The sequence below is a fragment of the Aethalodelphis obliquidens genome, unplaced genomic scaffold (assembly GCF_003676395.1).
Source record: "Aethalodelphis obliquidens isolate GAN/ISIS:26980383/991018 unplaced genomic scaffold, ASM367639v1 scaffold94, whole genome shotgun sequence".
Lineage (NCBI taxonomy): Eukaryota > Metazoa > Chordata > Mammalia > Artiodactyla > Delphinidae > Aethalodelphis > Aethalodelphis obliquidens.
In genome coordinates, this window is record NW_020838038.1 from 4165570 (window position 1) to 4181854 (window position 16285).

General features: G+C 43.3%; 1 protein-coding gene across 7 annotated transcripts in view; it reads right to left on the minus strand.

The window, feature by feature from the left end:
* Nucleotides 1-83: 83 nt before the first annotated feature.
* The window catches only part of RAB9A (RAB9A, member RAS oncogene family), a 54646-nt gene continuing 38444 nt past the window's right edge, over nucleotides 84-16285 (minus strand). Inside the window, exons 2-4 of one of the 7 annotated variants that reach the window (XM_027095815.1) lie at nucleotides 5135-5227; nucleotides 4298-4402; nucleotides 84-1198 (exon numbers count right to left, since the gene is read on the minus strand). In XM_027095815.1, the coding sequence (XP_026951616.1) occupies nucleotides 562-1167 (606 nt within the window). In that variant the 5' untranslated portion in view covers nucleotides 1168-1198; nucleotides 4298-4402; nucleotides 5135-5227 and the 3' untranslated portion in view covers nucleotides 84-561. Of the gene's footprint in view, nucleotides 1199-4297; nucleotides 4482-5134; nucleotides 5228-16285 lie in introns of all 7 variants that reach the window. The other 6 variants (XM_027095812.1, XM_027095813.1, XM_027095814.1 and 3 more) reach the window with 6 other exon arrangements.

A 16285-nucleotide genomic window follows, 5' to 3' on the forward strand; every position in this document is an offset into this window, starting at 1 on the left:
ATTACAAGTGAGATCAATCCTGATACGTAGAATGAAAAAGCGAACACGCACATAATTCTAAACCGAATGAACACATCCTCAAATCACATGACTACACGGCAAATGCACTGGATTTTAATCTTTAATATCTAACATTATTGCTTTAGGACATGTTTTCCCTGAACCAGGAACAGAGTGCTAATTACATAAAAATATACACATAGAAAAAGTAGTTCTCCATTTTCCCGGGGAAAAAACAGTAACTTCTAGAATACTCAAGTGTTTTGTTTTAATTATAAAGTCTTGGTCATCTCATTTATTAGCTCTGTGACATACATATTTAAATTAAACATTATTAGACAACCGTTACAACTTATAAAGGTAAGGTGCCATTACTGCGTAAAGAGATTCTCCTGTGAGTGGATGTGTCCCTTCTCCCACCCACTAACAAGGCAGCAATATGGTTAGTTTAATTTTATGAGTACACGATCCATTGCTGCAAACACAAATTCTTGTCTCCTCCCTGTGCTTATCTGTGCATGTGTGTGACCTGGTTAGATCGCAAGGGCAACCTCTCGAACTTCAACAGCAAGATGAGCTGGGCTTGGGCTTTCGGTGCAGACTGACCGTGTCTGTCTGAATCAAGTGATCTGACCTATCCTCGGTAGCAAGCACTCTTCGAACTGCTTCCTCAAAGGCCGCTGCAACATTCGTGGCATCTTTTGCACTTGTTTCAAAGTAAGGATAGTCGCCGTTGTCCCTGCACCAGGCTTGAGCTTCTTCTGCAGACACCTGCCGCTCGCTGATGTCAACCTTGTTACCCAAAATCACAAAAGGAAAGCTTTCGGGCTCTTTCACATCAGCATAATATATGAATTCTTTCTTCCAGTTACTCAAATTCTGGAAGCTTTGAGAATCATCGACGCTAAATGTAAGCAGGCAACAGTCAGAACCTCTGTAAAATGGCGTCCTCAGGCTTCTGAACCGCTCTTGACCGGCGGTGTCCCAAATCTGCATGGTAACAAAATGTCCATCCACCTCCAAATCTTTATTTAAAAATTCCACACCTATTGTATGGAAGAGTTGGGCATCAAACTTATTAGTCACATATCTGTTCATTAGAGAACTCTTCCCAACTCCACCATCTCCAAGGAGAATTACTTTAAAAAGCGATGATTTTCCTGCCATTTTTAATCTCAAGATCTCTGATTTCGGAACCCTGTAAAATAAAAGGGTACCATTACATTCCTTTAGACCTGTACATGGTTCTACATGCCTCTATGAATGTCAGTGTCTAAGGGAAATAAAACACAGAGCCCCAATTCCTTTCTGCACAGGGAATACCGGACGGCAAGAGATGTCACCTACTGAGCCCTCCACCTCGTGCCAGGCACCACCCAACCGTCACTCTCTCTGACAGCTGCTGAGGGCTCATTCTTCCCCTTCTTCGGGTCACCGTTGACTGACGCTAGCACTCAAGGCCAAGTCTGACCCCAAAGACTGTCCTCTCAACCGTTCCTCTTGGCTCACAATAAGCCCTGCCACCATCTGTTAGAGATGCAGTAGGACACCGAAGTGGGCACGTTTCTGTAGCAACTGCAAACAGCCCTCTGGTGGCATGGTGACAGTGTTCACTGATGGCTTTCCTCTCAGGCCAGCGGGTTTCTAGACAACCCCCCCTTTCTCTCTCCCAGCGCCATCACCATAGGAGCTGGTAAGCAGGAAACCAGAGACAGAACTGACTGATCTGGCTGTGAACAGACCGAAGCCAACCACCGAGTAAAGGACTCTATTCTTTTCATTAGGAACACTATTTTGAGTTGGCTAACATTAATGTCAGCACCACTCGAATTTTTGATATAATATTATAACCTAGCACATTCTACCCACAAGATTCATTTGGGCAGCTCCAACTCTTCTGAACAAATGTGAGCCTGGGCTGTTACTCGTGTGTTTCGAGGGGGAATGAAATGAACATTAAACAAAAATGTGGTACCATGCGTACCCTTTAGGGGAAGCCCTGGGGCAGGACTAACTCCCCCTCCCCACCACCAGTCCCCTGGGGGGGGCTGGGGGGGTACGGAGATTCAGACGCCCTTTTGTAGGCTGGTGGGAGCACTGTTCCTATTTAAGGCTTCTGTTTTAATTCTTTATTATGAAAATTTTCAAACATACACAATTTCTGAATAATGAGAATAATATGATGACACCTCACAGACCCTAAACCTAGCTTCACCAATTATCAACTTACAGCAAATCTTGTTTCCTCCACAGCGTCCCATTCTCCTTCTGCCCAATTATTCTGAATCAAATTATATCATTGAAACTGTAAATATTTCAGTATTACATGGCTTTTAAGATATTTGTAAAGGAAGACAACCTTTAGAGTAGCACTAACAGAATTTTCTGCAATGATGGAGATGTCCTCCATCTGGACTGTCAGCCACTACCCACAAGTGGCTAGTGGGAGCTAGGAAATGAATTTATATAAAATGAAAATGAATTTATATAAAATTATATTTTATATAATTATATACATATATATAAATGAATTTATATAAAATAATATTTTATATTATTTTCACTAATTTGAATAGTCACATTTAAAGAGTCAACAGCTGTATTGGACAGCACAGCCCTAGAGCAAAATTGGTAATTAACTTTAACATGAAAGTAGATATTGTGAATCCCTCAATGGGAAGGTAATAAAGGCATGAACAATAATTGTTGTATTGACTAGGATGAATTTGCAAAATCACTGCAGTAAACAAACATTATCTGGCAATCGCCTGGTTAAATGCAAGTATGACCCAGTATAATGTAACTGAACAATTCCCATAACGTGCAAGAATTCTGCATTTCCTACTACATGCTACACACTATTCTTATAAATATGTGGCAACTCATCCCTAACTCTTATTGGTGTTTTTAAATTACTACAGTAATTACTACTATAATTAATACAATTTAAATTGGCCAACAAAAGTGTGAGGCAGTTAAAGTGCGTACTACTTGGAGACTTTTCGACTTCAGTGGATGGCTCTGCCCAATGCCCCGGCTAAATTAATGTTAGGGAGGAAACTCAAACTATCTCAAGCCCTTTAATTTCCTGACATAGTAACAGTGCACTAAATCGGTTCCTTTGTTTAATTCTTTGGAATCTTGATTACACGACTTCAACTTAGAAAAAAAGAGTAGCAAAACCAAAACAGCACACCAACTATTCTGACATAAGGAAAGCATCTAATGCTCCCTCCTTAACATTCTTCAGTGCTTCTCCAGAGATTCAGTTCTAAGGCCAACTTCTAAGGCAAGACACCTGACCCTGCTCCCCATTCCTGGCATCAGCCATTCAGAAACGCACTGTTACAGGGAAGTGAAACTCAGATCCACGGGCTCAGCCCTCACGCTCGCCCTTGCCTTCGTCCCGACACGTGCTGCTCGCTCTGCTGGCGAACCCAGCCCCGCTTCACGAACTAACCGCGGGGCCCTCAGAACCGCTCAGCACAGTCATCCCCCACACTGGGAACCTCCCCCAGCAGCCCCCCATCCCAAGATTGTTCCTTTCCCACGATTTTGAAGATACATAAACACAGACGTTCCACGTTGTGTTACAAGGGTGTAACAGATGTGCTGAATTCTAGTCTATCATTTATCTCAGGATTTTAATAAGTCTCTAACTGCCTCACTGGACACAAAGTTTCATTGTACAGCATCAACTTGTTAGGATCTGTACATCAAATTATAAACCAGACTGTGCAATCTGACAACCTCCACCCAGATGTGTGGTTACATACATCTACCAAATTAAGTCTTAGAAATTCCTTGAGATTTGTAATTCATTAACTCTATCAGGACACTTTCACAGTTCTTTTCTTTTTTCATAATAATGTGGGATTTCCTAGTTTGTGCCCTTATTCTGAGCAAACAAATTTGGGATATGCTAGACCCACACACCAGGAAATAGGGTACAATTTTTTACATTTCTCATCTATAGTTTGGGGCCTCCCAGATATCCTATTTGGGGGTACGTTGGCATTTGCTCAAACAACTAATGCAGACACAAACAGCTCTCCGAGTCTAACTGCAGCATTGAATATAAACATGCATGGTGATATAGATAATTATACAAACTATCTTATTTCCCACTGACATCTAACAAAAGCTAGCTTCATGCAATCTCTACATTAACATAATGAGTTTATGAACATTAAAAATGTTCCCTTTTTCTTCTCTGAAAACAGTAAAATGCTTTGAAACTTCTTTAGTATAAGCTGAATGAATAAAGGTATCCTGATACGTTCTTTTCAAAACTTACCTTAAAATGTAATATGAAGGCCTTTTATACTCCAGTTTAGAAGGACTGCCCAAAGGCAATATTCTTCACCCAAGCTAAAACATGACTTTAGCAATCAGCTAAACCCTACAAAGAAATATGCATAAGAAAAGCATGTCACATAAGCCATAATCTTACCTTAATTGTTCAGTTCAAACATCATCATCTGCAAAGAAAAAATCATAAAGCACACCTTAGCAATGTACATTCAATCTGTTTTCATAACTTTAAGAGTAAACACAAGAATTAAAATGCAAAAGAAATGTCTGACTTCCATTAGTAGCTAGATTCTTAATTTAAAAGGAAAACTACACCTGAAAGCTGCCCATGACCTTTCTCAGCCTAAAAATAGCCCTAGAATCAAATACTACACTTTAACCATTGTTGTTTTCCAACAAGTTTTTCACCTGCCCCCACCCATCCTACCTTTCTAAGTATCCCATTTAGACAGCTGTAAAATTTGGTTAAGATGAAATGTAAAATATAAATTATTCAAAATCTGCCCAAATTTTGAGTGGTTCAGAACAACCATATTCCACAGAATAAAGCTAACACAAAGAAGGAAAAAAGAAGGACCACTCAAGGGAGAGGCACCCAATGTGACACAGGAAACGTCAGGCAAAGACTAACGGCAGTGCAGAATTTCGTGAAGCTTCTTTCTGGGCAGCCAAGGCAGACAGAGGAAACTTTGTGAGCGAATGGAGGCCCACCGTCAGAAAGGAGAACTGGTTCCCTGTGCCAAAGGCCAAGAGCACAGACTTGTGGACAAGCTATTTGACATCCTGCAGCTCTGGGGACTCTGGTGACAGCAGTACCTACCTCTAGGGCTGTCGGGGAGATCCACTTGGACATGGACAACAGGGAAAGCGGTTCACCACTGTGCCAGGCTCATTATAGGAGTGCAGGGAGTTTCTGTGGAATGGACGCATGAAGAAGTCTTTACTGGGAGTTTTACAGAAACTAGGTAGAGTTCTTTTATGGCCATTTCTTCAGTCAAATTTCAGAAGAGTCATGGGCAGAACAAATGAGAGGGCAATGCAGGCAGACATTAGGAAGCCAAAGGATCCCAGTCCTACAGACCAAATTCGGGGTGAAGGTTTCCTGTGCCGAGTAGGCAGAGCTGTGCTGAAGTACTAGCCTCTTTCGGTCTAAACCCACAGTTCCAAACCCCTGTCCCTCCCTTTTTTAAAAGCAAAGGGCATTTTTGTGGGACTTACATAAAGCAGCCTTCAACTTATAAATTCAATCGATGAAAAAAATGCTACCCTTCAGAATCTTGATATTTGGGGGTTAAGGATAAAATCACCACCATCACCACGCTAACACTGACTGAGCCCTGCAAGCCACTGACTCTGCTTCACTGTGTTCACTCCTCACAAGCCTCTCATTATCCCTACCCTATGGATGAAGACTAACTCAGAGACGTTACGGTCCTTGCTTGAGCTCACACAGCTAGTGGGGGGGGCACGGGGGGAGTGAGATCGGAATGCGACCGACTCCAAAGCGCAGTAGTTAACCCACAGGCGCGGCAGTCTCGGCTGCCTTTGCATTTATTTCAGAGGGTTCTCCTGTTACTCTCGTACGTACAATGAAAAGAAGGGGTAGCAATGGCAAGCGTCTTCCACTTGCTTGCTTTATTTCGAGACCTGCACAAAAACAAGTTAATCTGACAGAACTACTAGTATTCAATCCACTGACACATAGATAAAGCACATCTGAGTTCTATTAGAGTTTCCACAGTTTGAACATGTTTTAAATGCAATTGCAATCACACATCTGCAGAACCCTGCGGCGCCTCCCAGAAGCGTGTGGAGCAGGTGGGAAAGCAGTTCTGCAGGAGTCCTCAGTGTGTGCCTCCCCGGGCCAGGCACTCAGGATGCAGGCCACACTCAGGCCCTGGCAGGTGGGGCTAGTAGTTGGGGGAGCTGACAATCCGGGCACAAACCCTCTTGTGTTACAACTGATGCAAGTCTTACAGATGAGAGGTATGTGCTATAGAGTACAACACCCAACCAAAACCCAAAGAACAGCTTAAACAGTGCAGGGATTATGCCCCTGCGGCTCCCTAGGTCCGACCAGGCCCCAGGTGTGAGCATCGCACGGAGCTGCGTGATTCCAGCTATCAAGGGAATTACATTTTCATCCAACACGATCCTGTAACACAGAGAGCTACTTCACCTGCCGCTCAGTTAAAGAAAGTGGTAACTTCCAAGGCCAGAGGACCACCGGCAGTGTTCACCTGCGTTAGCGCGAGACTATGCACCAGTCTCCAGCGTGGGCTGTTCAAAAGCAGCGTCTCCATGACCATGTCAGGCGCACGGTGTCCTTAGGACCAGCCTCCCCAAAGGCTGAGTCCACTGCTGTGGGATTTGGTCTGACCACCGACAAAGCTCAGCAGCAGGAGGAGGAACCTGTGAGAAGGGGGAGGGGCCAGAACCAGGAAGCGGGACCAGTGGTGCGAAGGCCCTGCCAAGGCACCCCGCACGTCCTGGGAGAGCCCAGGGTGGGCCAAACACCTGGAGCCGCGGAGAGCGGAGCAAGCTGTGACGACGGGACTGGAGGGGCAGGGCCTCAGCAGCCACGGAAGGATTTCTGCTGACACCCTCGGAGTGAGCAGAGCCCTGAAATGGCTTCTGCAGCCCACAACCTGAACAGATGCGGAGTCCAGAAAGGTAGCTGGCTGCGATCAAAAGCAGACTGTGGCGAGGGCAGGAGGGAGGCCTCGGGTAGAGCTGCGATGGATCCCTTACGATCCCTCTCAACTGTCAATACCAATGGTATCAGCGAGCTCTGGGGTTGAAAACTGCGGTGGTTGGGCCTCGTACTTGAGACTGCAGTAGGATATTCACTACAAACCCTTCCTCCTGCTCTCTGGTGGGCGGCGAACTCCTGCTCACCCTTGGAGATGCAGCTAGACCTCGTCTCCCCGTGAAGCCCTTCCCCTGCGCTCCTAGCACACCCTAAACGTACCTCTATGTGCAGAGACAATACTGAAATCAGCATGCCTATCATGGCAATTTCATTTTTTTAGATAGTTATTTGCATGCGTGCGGTCTTGGTTGCAGCACGTGGGCTCCTTAGTTGTGGCACGCGAACTCTTAATTGCGGCATGCATGTGGGATCTAGTTCCCTGACCAGGGATCAAACCTGGGCCCCCTGCATTGGGAGCACGGAGTCCTATCCACTGCACCACCAGGGAAGTCCCATGGCAATTTCATTTTTATAATGAAACAAGCTCTCTAAAAAGATTCAATTAATGGAAATGTATTATACCATGACAAAAATGCCCAGACTTTTCCCTGAGTTGTCAGTTTTCTAGACTCTACCAAAAAATACATCCCCATACCATTCTAAAACCATCTTGAAAGAAAGGAAGGGAGGGAAAGGAAGGAAGGAAGGAAGGAAGGACTTTCCCAGTGGGGCAAATGGAAATGACCTAAATGCATAATTGGGGATCGTCTGCCGCCCTTGAGGAGACATGGAGACTCGGGTCTGTAGAAATACATTGTTAAGTGATAAACTTGAAGAACGTGCACACCGTGATGACACCATGTAAAAGCTCACAGGTTAACATGAAAGTCTGCAAGAAAACCTCGAATAATCAATACCGAGTTCAGTCTTCAAAGTCCTGATTTGGTTGCAAATTCATACTGCTTTTTTTAATGTCAAATGTGTATTTTTTAAAGCAACCAAAATAATTTATTTTGCTCTTGAATCTGCAATTTGGGCAGGGGTTGGCAGACTCAAAAGTATTTTTTAAAGCTTCATTTTCACTTAAAGCCTAGCTTGACTGAATGCCTTAATTGAAATGAAATAGAAATGATTTTCTTTTAAAGTTTCATCAAATACTGCTATCCACCAGACCTTAAGGACAAGTGCTTCTTAAATTTTTCTGTAACTCAGATTATATTAAAAATAACTCAATATGAAGCTCAAAACCCAAGCAACAGAAGAAAAATTAGGTAAACTGAACTTCATCAAAATTTAAAACTTTTGTGCTTCAAAGGATACTGTCAAGAAAGTGAAAAGACAACCCACAGGATGGGAGAAAATATTTGCAAATCATATATCTGATAAAGGACCTGTATCCAGAACTCTTTAAATTAAACAATAATAATTTTTAAAAAAACAACTTAAAAATGGGCAAAAATGGTCAACATCATTGGCCAGGTAGTGAAATGCAAATCAAAACTATAATGAGACACCACTTCACACCCACTAGGATGACTAAAACCAAAAAGGCAGACAATAACAAGTGTTGCTGAGGATGTGGGAAAACTAGAAGTCTCATACACTGCTGGTAGGAAGGTAAAATGGTGCAACGATTCTGCGGTTCCCCAAAAAGGTGTAAACACAGAGTTAACATCATGACCCAGCAATTCCTCTCCTAGGCATATGCTTAAGAGAAATGAAAACACATCCACACAAAAACTTGTACATGAATATTCAAAGTAGCAGTATTTACAATAGCCAAAAAATGGAAACAATCCAATGTCCATCAACTGATGAATAGATAATAAAATGTAGCCTATCCATACAATGGAAGATTAATCAGTCAAAGAAAGGAATGAAGTACTGATGCACGCAACAACGTGGATGCACCTCAGAAACATTATAATTTAAAGAAGCCACACACAAAAGGCCACATATATATTATCCCATTTATATGAAATGTTCAGAATAGGCAAATCCATAGAGACAGAAAGTAGATTGGTGGTTCCAGGGAATCGGGAGTAACTGCTAATGGGTATGGGGTTGCTTTCTTTCTTTTTTTTCGGGGGGGCGGGTATGACAGAAATACTCTGGAATTAGATAGTGGTGACGGTTGCACAATTTAGTGTATATACTAAAAACAACTGAATTGTATACATTAAAAAGGTGAATTTTACGGTATGGGAATTACATCGGCCTCAGAATTAGCAGTAAGACCCTAACATTAGATTTACACGTGCCACAGATGATCTCCTGTCCCTTCAGCAGTATCCTTTTCAATAAGAAAGTTACACACACAATAGATACTCTATTAGGATTACAATACCATGTGGTGGCACCAATGCATGTCATACATGGCGCACAGTAATCTGAACAGCAAGTTGGTTAAGTAGGTTACTGGCAGGAAAGAAAATAAACCATGCTTTCAGCAAATACCTCAAAACTAAAGATAAAAAAAGTGCATTGTATGCCAACCCTTTCCTTTTCATAACACTATTTTTCCAGCTTTTCTATTGTGTACTTTTATCTTGCACTATCAATTGTTTATGGATAGTATATCAGTAGTAGCCTTTTCCCTGGCCTTCTCCACCCCCATGCTGGCTTCCAAAGCCAATTACTATATTACAGTAAAACAAGGGGGAGTCAGACCCAAGCATGGAGAATATATATCTCAAATAGAAATGTTTGTATGGATTAAACGTAGACAGTATTTATTGGTCATTGATCTAACTGCCTCCATTCTCACAGATAATGAAACCCATTTATTTCTTTATAACTTTTATTATACAGGATTTTGGGCATGGCATTCCAAGAGCGATCCAACCTCATATACCTGCCTGTCTCAATTATATCCCTACAAGTCACCATCCCCAAACCTATCACAGGCATTTACTGTCCAGCCTTTGCTCAGGCCCTTATCTTGGACTAGCAGGACCCCCGCACACATCAACAGCTATGAAAATCCTAGTCATCCGAAGGCCCACTTTTGCCACCCCCACCCCCCACCCCCTGAAACCTAATCTTTCTCCTCATTCTCATCATCATTCCACCTCTATTACAGCTCTCCTTCACTTATGCTTTAACCATCTGTCAGTTGTGTACGTGTGTTTCCTAATTACAGCGTCAACTCCCTGGGAGGGACACACAACACCTAATGCCATCCATTCATTTGTCCTTTTTTGGTTCTGCAACATCTAGTACAAAGCTTTCCATTCGATGAGGTACCAAATGAATGCTAAACTGAGAACAAAGAGTGAACTACTTCCTCCTTCATTCTTGTTATTCTACTCTTATTTTTCTATTTGTACTTACCGTACTTACAGTTCTGTGTTTCTCTATTCAATTAGTTCCTTCCCCCATTCTATTTTTGAGGTCTATTAAAATGTGGGGGGGGGGGAATGTGTGGGAGAGGACAAAAAAATTGATTCTTACTTGGAAGTCACATGAGGAAACCTCTTTAAAATAAGTACTGAATGCAACAGGAAACGCTGAAAAACGACATTCCTCTAACAAGTTATCAAAGGGAGAGTAGGCTGGGTTTATAAACTGCTTCCTCTAAATTTCAGATTTTCAAATCTGAAACCCCGTGACTAACTCTCACTTCCAAAACCTTAAACTGAATTTATCACTCCTGGTTTAAATTTAGGAACAATTTTTTTTTCCCCCAAAATCACACATTCCTTTTGCACTCACTCTGAATGCCCTAGTGAGAGGCATGCCACTTCATTTCTTTATTTTATTTTATTTTTTTTTTGCGGTACGCGGGCCTCTCCCGTCGCGGAGCACAGGCTCCGGACGCGCAGGCTCAGCGGCCATGGCTCACGGGCCCAGCCGCTCCGCGGCATGTGCGATCCTCCCGGACCGGGGCACGAACCCGTGTCCCCTGCATCGCCAGGCAGACTCCCAACCGCTGCGCCACCAGGGAAGCCCGCCACTTCATTTCATAGCTTGAGAAACCGAGGCTTGAAGAAACTAACCAAGGCAACAAAAGCATGGATAATCCCTACATTATTTCTATTTTCGCCTGAGGTGTATTTGTTTCCTCATATCTTAATACAGGTGTCTCGCTTAACAGCCTATTAGCTCCACCCTTTATTTCCAGTCTTCCTGGTCGTCTTTGCTGAAACACACAACGAGAGAGGCAAGTCAAGGAAGTCATTAAGTGTAATAATGGGCGTGATCTCTTACAGCAAAAGGTCAACCAAAACAAAAAGAATTAAGCAAAATTCCACAAGAACAGACCAAACTGGAGGCACAACTTGGCAGATGAAATAAATTATCTAGGTGGCCACTGAGCATTACCTCAGAGACAGCTAGACAAGGAAAATGCTGTGTAAATCAAACCACGCTACCACGATATCAGAGCAGCTCACTCTACTTAAGGAACTCGTTTCAGTAAGTACTCTTTTATGAAGATGAGCTAATTAAACTTTAAAGAAATATATACTTTCAATTTTGCTTAAAACAAGGCACCTTTGTAGTTAGGTATACTAACCATTAACAGTGGTGGAGAGAGTGGGAAGGGAGAAGAGAGGAGAAAAAAACAGATTTGGTTAAGGAATTTAATTTTCTTAAATCATCCTGAAAGTACAGAGCAGCATGATCCAACAGAACTTCCTGTGATGACGGAAATGTTCTTATGCCCAATACCGTCGTCACTAACCACATGTGTCTCCTGAGCACTTGAAATGCGGCTGGTCCAGCTGAAGAAGTGAATTGTTAATTTTATTTCATATCAATTCGTTTAAACTTAAATAGCTACATGAGTATTGTATTAAACAGTACAGGTATCCAGTGTGCTTAATGAAGGAGCTGCAGGGGGAAAATGCACCTCCTAGAATCACATGTGAAATAAGGATGAGGGTACGGATGGAAGCATGTACTTGAGCCTTTCTCTGGAAAGAGTATAAAAAGGTTTCACCAGATTCTTAAAGGAATCTGGACCTCAAGAAATGATCAATACATGTCTGCAATATTTGTATATTTCGTGTGATCGATCTGTGTAGTTCATAACACCCTCAAGACTTTCATCTTTACGTGGCGTTACTATTTCCCTCACCCATAAGACTTTCCTAATATTACACTTTGACCATGAACTGTGACAGTTCAATGAAGAGACTTATTCACAGGAAACTGCTAATCCTATAAGTGAGGATCACATTTTGTTCTTTGTTTTATTTAATGAAGTCCTTAAAAGGAACAAGCATAAATCTACCTATAATAAGACACCTGAAAAAGGCACTTGAAATGCTTGACAGAAAAGAGTGGGGATAGTTAAAGGCTGCACTTTGGGGGACAGAATTAAAATGCAAAGAAATGGATAAAGGTCACAAAATAGGAAAACTATACTGGGAAGTACAGCTAGGTACTTCAGGAAGAAGACTGCATTATGAAAGAAATGATTTTTTTTTTTTTTTGCCATGCCGCACAGCATGTGGGATCTTAGTTCCCTGATCAGGGATCGAACCCTCGCCCCCTACATTGGAAGCACGGAGTCTTAACCACTGGACTGCCAGGGAAGTCCTGAAAGAAATGAATTTTAATATGCATGTTAGAAAAATACATTAAAGCAGCAAAACACAAACTAAATGTGATTCCTAAATGATCTGCTGTAACTTAAGGGAACCTTGGTTCTGACTTGTCTCTTCAAGTTAGATAAGAAAACTGGTATCTTTAATTTGGAGCAGAAAAGGTTAAGAGCTGGAGAACTTCCATATAAGCTCAGGGAAGAGTTAGTATAGCAACACTGACCACGAGGGCCACAGCAGGTAGAACTCTTTGGCTGTTAGAGAAATTAAATAAGAGGAGTGGAATTTCCCAAGGTCTATTTAAAGAGAACAGCTGTATGTCTGGCATACAGGACTCAACTAGATTAGAGGCTCCCATTCTTCAAGGAAGTTGTCACCAAGTCAAAATGAGAAGAAATTTAAGAGCACTGCAGGTAGCTTTTGTATATTTCGTGTGATCAATTAAAGAAATATAAAGTTCACTTCATCCCACTTCTCCATCAGTGATGCTCCAGTTTGTCCCCACCAAGGTACTGAAGCTGACTTCGCTTACAAAAAGCTTTCCAAGCCCCAACTTACTCTGCCATCACTACCCATTTCGGCTCTGTGCCTGATCAACCCTCTACCCTCTCACTAAACGCAGCTTCTCAACCCCTCTATCCCCCTGAATGTCAGCAAAAGTCACCAGAGACCTCCTAATGGCCAGTCCATTGGCTTCTCCTCGGTCCTCATCTAAATGCCCTAAGGCACATGCAGCCCTAAATAATGAAAAAAGTGCCTCTCTTAGGACTTCCCTGTGTACACTTCTAGAGACACACGCTCATGGTTGACCAATGTTCTCACCAGAGGCCCGCCTAGTAGACAGTGAACTCTGAGATGTAGAGATTTATCTGAATGTACATGATATAAAATCTCAGAAGGGTACACAAGGCTTTTTTTTTTTTTTTTTAAACAAATAAGGCAATGGAGGCCCAACTAGGAAAGGGTCTTGTAAGTATCACATCCATAGCTGGAGGCCTCAGTAGGACCTTCAAGTCTTAGCCAGGACTCAGCCACCATTACTGCCTCTATTAGGTCTAAACAGCCTGGCAATGACCTTGAAAATGCTTCCTACTTCATTGTTGATAAAACTACTCTGATAATAGTTTCTGCTTTCTCTTCCCCTCACCCCGTTGGCTTTCTGCAACCTAGATGGCTCCCTTTTCTAACAGGCTCTTAAGGAGATGTACCACAAGGTTGATGACCTTACCTCTTCCCAAACCATATCTTCCTGGGATATAAAACCCAGTGATTCCTAAACTAAAGCCCACCTCCACCCTCCCACCCCTTGGGCACCAGATAAGAATTCCAACCCCCTTTATAATATATTCATCTGGTACTCTGATGGCAGTTCAAATTCAACATATCTAACACCAAACTAAGTATTTCCCCCATTTTCAAAATCTCTTTCTTCTTCTGTCTTACCCACTTCATTCACCCACACAAGAAACATGTCCACTTCCCTCCCTACCTACTGCCATTCTCTTGTTTGCTCAAATAACAAATGCTATGACCATAGTAACATCAGCCACCACTGTTCACTGAATGTCTACTAGGTACCTGGCAGAGAGCACCTTGAAGTCACCTGCAAGTCGGACACTACCACCCATGTTTTATAGATCAATAAACCAAGTTCATAAAGATTAAATAACTTCCCCCTGGTCTAATTAAACAGGGCAGGTCAAACATGTGTGACCTTCACTCCCATCAGAAGACAGGAAAGGTCTAAAAAATGTACAAACCCAAAAAGGACAATAAGAGAGAACAACTGTAGATGAGAGACAACAAAACCGAGAAGATGGAAAGCAAATGGTCCAGCAGTGACAAACTGAAGAGACAGAAATCCTAACTTGGGGAGAAGCAGCTGACGATGAGAAACCAGCCCCAGAGAGCACACAGACCCCAGAGGGCACGAGGCACTTCTCAACACTGACTGAGACAGGCTGGCTGGGCGGAAAGCACAAGGGTAGACCCCATGACACCTCCTCTGCACCCAGGGGCCCCTTTCCCCACCAGCAGACCCACTTCCTAATAAACTGTGTGCAGCAGAAGTTGGGGATGGAACACTCTGGACGATGAGGGAGGGGAGATCAAGCGACAGTGCACACAGGAAACCAGGCAGGGCAGGGTATGTGATATTTTGGAGGGCACCACAGAGGTCCTGGCCGCCCACAGGATGCCACACAACTGGCGCTCAAGGGAGTTTAGTCCCCACGTTAGCTCACACCACATTCCTTTCGATGACACCATATCTTTGTGAGGCGGGGTTTCCCAGGGCTAGTGTGATAAAATTCAGGTACTGTGCAAATATTAATGTGGAAGAGGATATGAGGGTAGGAGCTGTTTGCTCCCAAAGAGCATAGCTGAAATTTTATTTAAGAGTACTGGAACTCATTCTAGAAAATGCTCTGCACTCACCAACATGTGGCCTTCAAGCAGCTCTTCTGTTCTGACTTCCAACTAAACCACATATGTATGTTCAGGTGTATTCACCTAATCACTGCTCTGGTTACACATGCAAGTGTGAAACTGCGCACACCCGAGAGATTGCCTAGCCACACACCACACCCCAGGGAGTTCCAGCATTTGCAAACCTGTTAAATCATTTAAACACTCCCTATCTGTTAAAGTTCTACAGAGCAAGTTCCAGAAACAGGAATCTGTAAGGCGTCTTTCAGGCTTCTCTAACACTGATAACACAACCACTCTCAAGAGAACAAACCTTCTGGAAACGAGCTTGGCTTCTGTACCCCCAAACCTAATCCAGTTCATAAGAACCTGGAATGAAAACAGTTCACGCTGACCCAGCAGCTCAGTTCACTGGCTACACTGCTCTGCTGTCCTTCACACTTGGATAATGAAATGTGGCCACGGGATGAATGTAGAAAGTTGTTCCATACTGTTTCTCCATCCCCATCAAACAACAGTAGACATTTGTAAGGCATCAGGCCTCGGACACAAGTGGAGCCTGTGTTCAGACTCCCCGTGATGAAATGAGCCGGGTTCAGTGAAGCCAGCGTGAAGCCTCCATGGCCTGCTTCGCTTCTTTCTATATTTCTTCCAAAACGCACGGCCGGCTCTCCCGAGCCCATGCTGATCTAGCTATGACCTCGCCTACATTCACTTAGATCTCATCTTCTCTGTGTTCATGATAAGCAACAGCATCCTAAACCCTGTACCGGCCACGGTCAAAAACTAACAGAAAGTAATGGAAAAACCCAGAACGTGGAAACACGGAGAGCTCAACTTCACTACACGTACAATACCAAGATTCACGCTGGGAAATGGAGAGTTTTCCGAGTTTTCTCCCCAGCGGGCACACCCAGGCTTTCTGGCAAGCTCTGGCCTCACCTCCCTAACCCAGGGTAGCCGGCCCCTCTCCACCTACACCCCTGGGTCCCCCCTCCTTCCCTCAGGTACCCTGACCTTTCATCTGCATCACAGCTTTCCAAACTCGCTGAGGCGTTTTGTGAGTTCACCCCCTCAAAAAAAAAAAAATCCTTAATAAATGTTCTGCTGAAGACCTACTTAGTCACAGGCCCTGTTTTCTTGTCCTTGGTTTTGACTAACAAATTACCTAGCTAGCTTTCAAGTGAGATGTGTTTCCCAAACACACACACACACACACACACACTCTCACTCTCTCTCTCTCTCTCTCTCTCTCTCTCTCTCTCTCTCCCCCCCCCCCCCATTTTGCTTATTTCCTCCTGCT